General features: G+C 51.8%; 1 protein-coding gene across 1 annotated transcript; it reads left to right on the forward strand.

Annotated features, from left to right (window-relative positions):
* Nucleotides 1–176: 176 nt before the first annotated feature.
* Nucleotides 177–869, forward strand: Pmar_PMAR024110 (hypothetical protein; the record flags this gene model as incomplete). The annotated part of the gene is made up of 1 exon (XM_002769157.1): nt 177–869. A coding segment is annotated over one exon (693 nt), but the record flags the coding sequence as incomplete, so codon positions are not given.
* Between the last annotated feature and the right edge of the window lie 116 nt (nt 870–985).

Genomic DNA, 985 nt, shown 5'->3' on the forward strand with positions numbered 1-985 from the left:
TGGCAGGTGGTCAAGCTATCAAGTCCTCGGAACTGCCAGGGTATCGTCTATATGCGAAAAAACTGGCGGCGGAGGACATAAAAGATTGTTCGCAGCAACGCGCGGCCATCTTTGTGGAACTTCCGTTGGTAACCGGAAGCGTTCCGAGAGTGCAGCGCTATGCACGTTCATTGTATATGAAGTTGTCCTCTGAGCATCAGGCCATATATGGGAAGCTAATCGAGGACTTCGTGCAGCGACAATGGTGGTGGAGCGAGCAGGACATTCCTGACAGCATGGAGGGCCGTCAGCGTCTACCGGAAAGTCCTTGTTTCCTCACGCAGTTAACGAGGAAGCCAAGGTTGGTGGTGGACTGCAGGGCCGTGAATGCGGCTTTGGGTCGGGCTAGTTCATTGAAGATCAAGGTCACTGCTCAGCTCCTATCTATTCGTGCGGATGGAAGCAGCTGTCTTCTCACGGCCGATGTTCAGCAGGCATTCTATCGATGCAGGGTGACCAATTACCTGATCCCTCTACTCACTGCTGTGGGCCTCTACTTCTCATCGAGGGTCATATTTGGCCTGAATGGGGGAGCAGGCATTCTGCAGATCGGTCTTGGGGAGATAGTAGATAAGGCGGTTCGCAGCTTCGCAAATTTGAAGTGGGTACAGAAAGCCTTCTCTAGTCATCTCTACATGGACGATTGGACAGCACATGGCTCTGACGTGTTGACCATCCTGCACCTCTTCGCCCTGACCATCTACTGTATGCTATTGTTTGGCTTTGCGAGCCAGTTAGCAAAAGTGGGAGCCATTATTCAGCCTAAGGATCGAGCACTCTTCGATTCGGTATGTGCTAATCTTCGGATGAACATCCCGGTGCTAGAGGAGGTAAGTCTACTTGGCGTTGGAGTCCGATTGGCCGACGATGAGATCGAGATCGATTGTCGTATGCTAGCGAAACGGTCCCAAATACAGATATTCTTGGGAGATAGCCATCCCACGAA

Source organism: Perkinsus marinus, assembly GCF_000006405.1.
Source record: "Perkinsus marinus ATCC 50983 genomic scaffold scf_1104296966246, whole genome shotgun sequence".
Classification (NCBI taxonomy): domain Eukaryota; phylum Perkinsozoa; order Perkinsida; family Perkinsidae; genus Perkinsus; species Perkinsus marinus.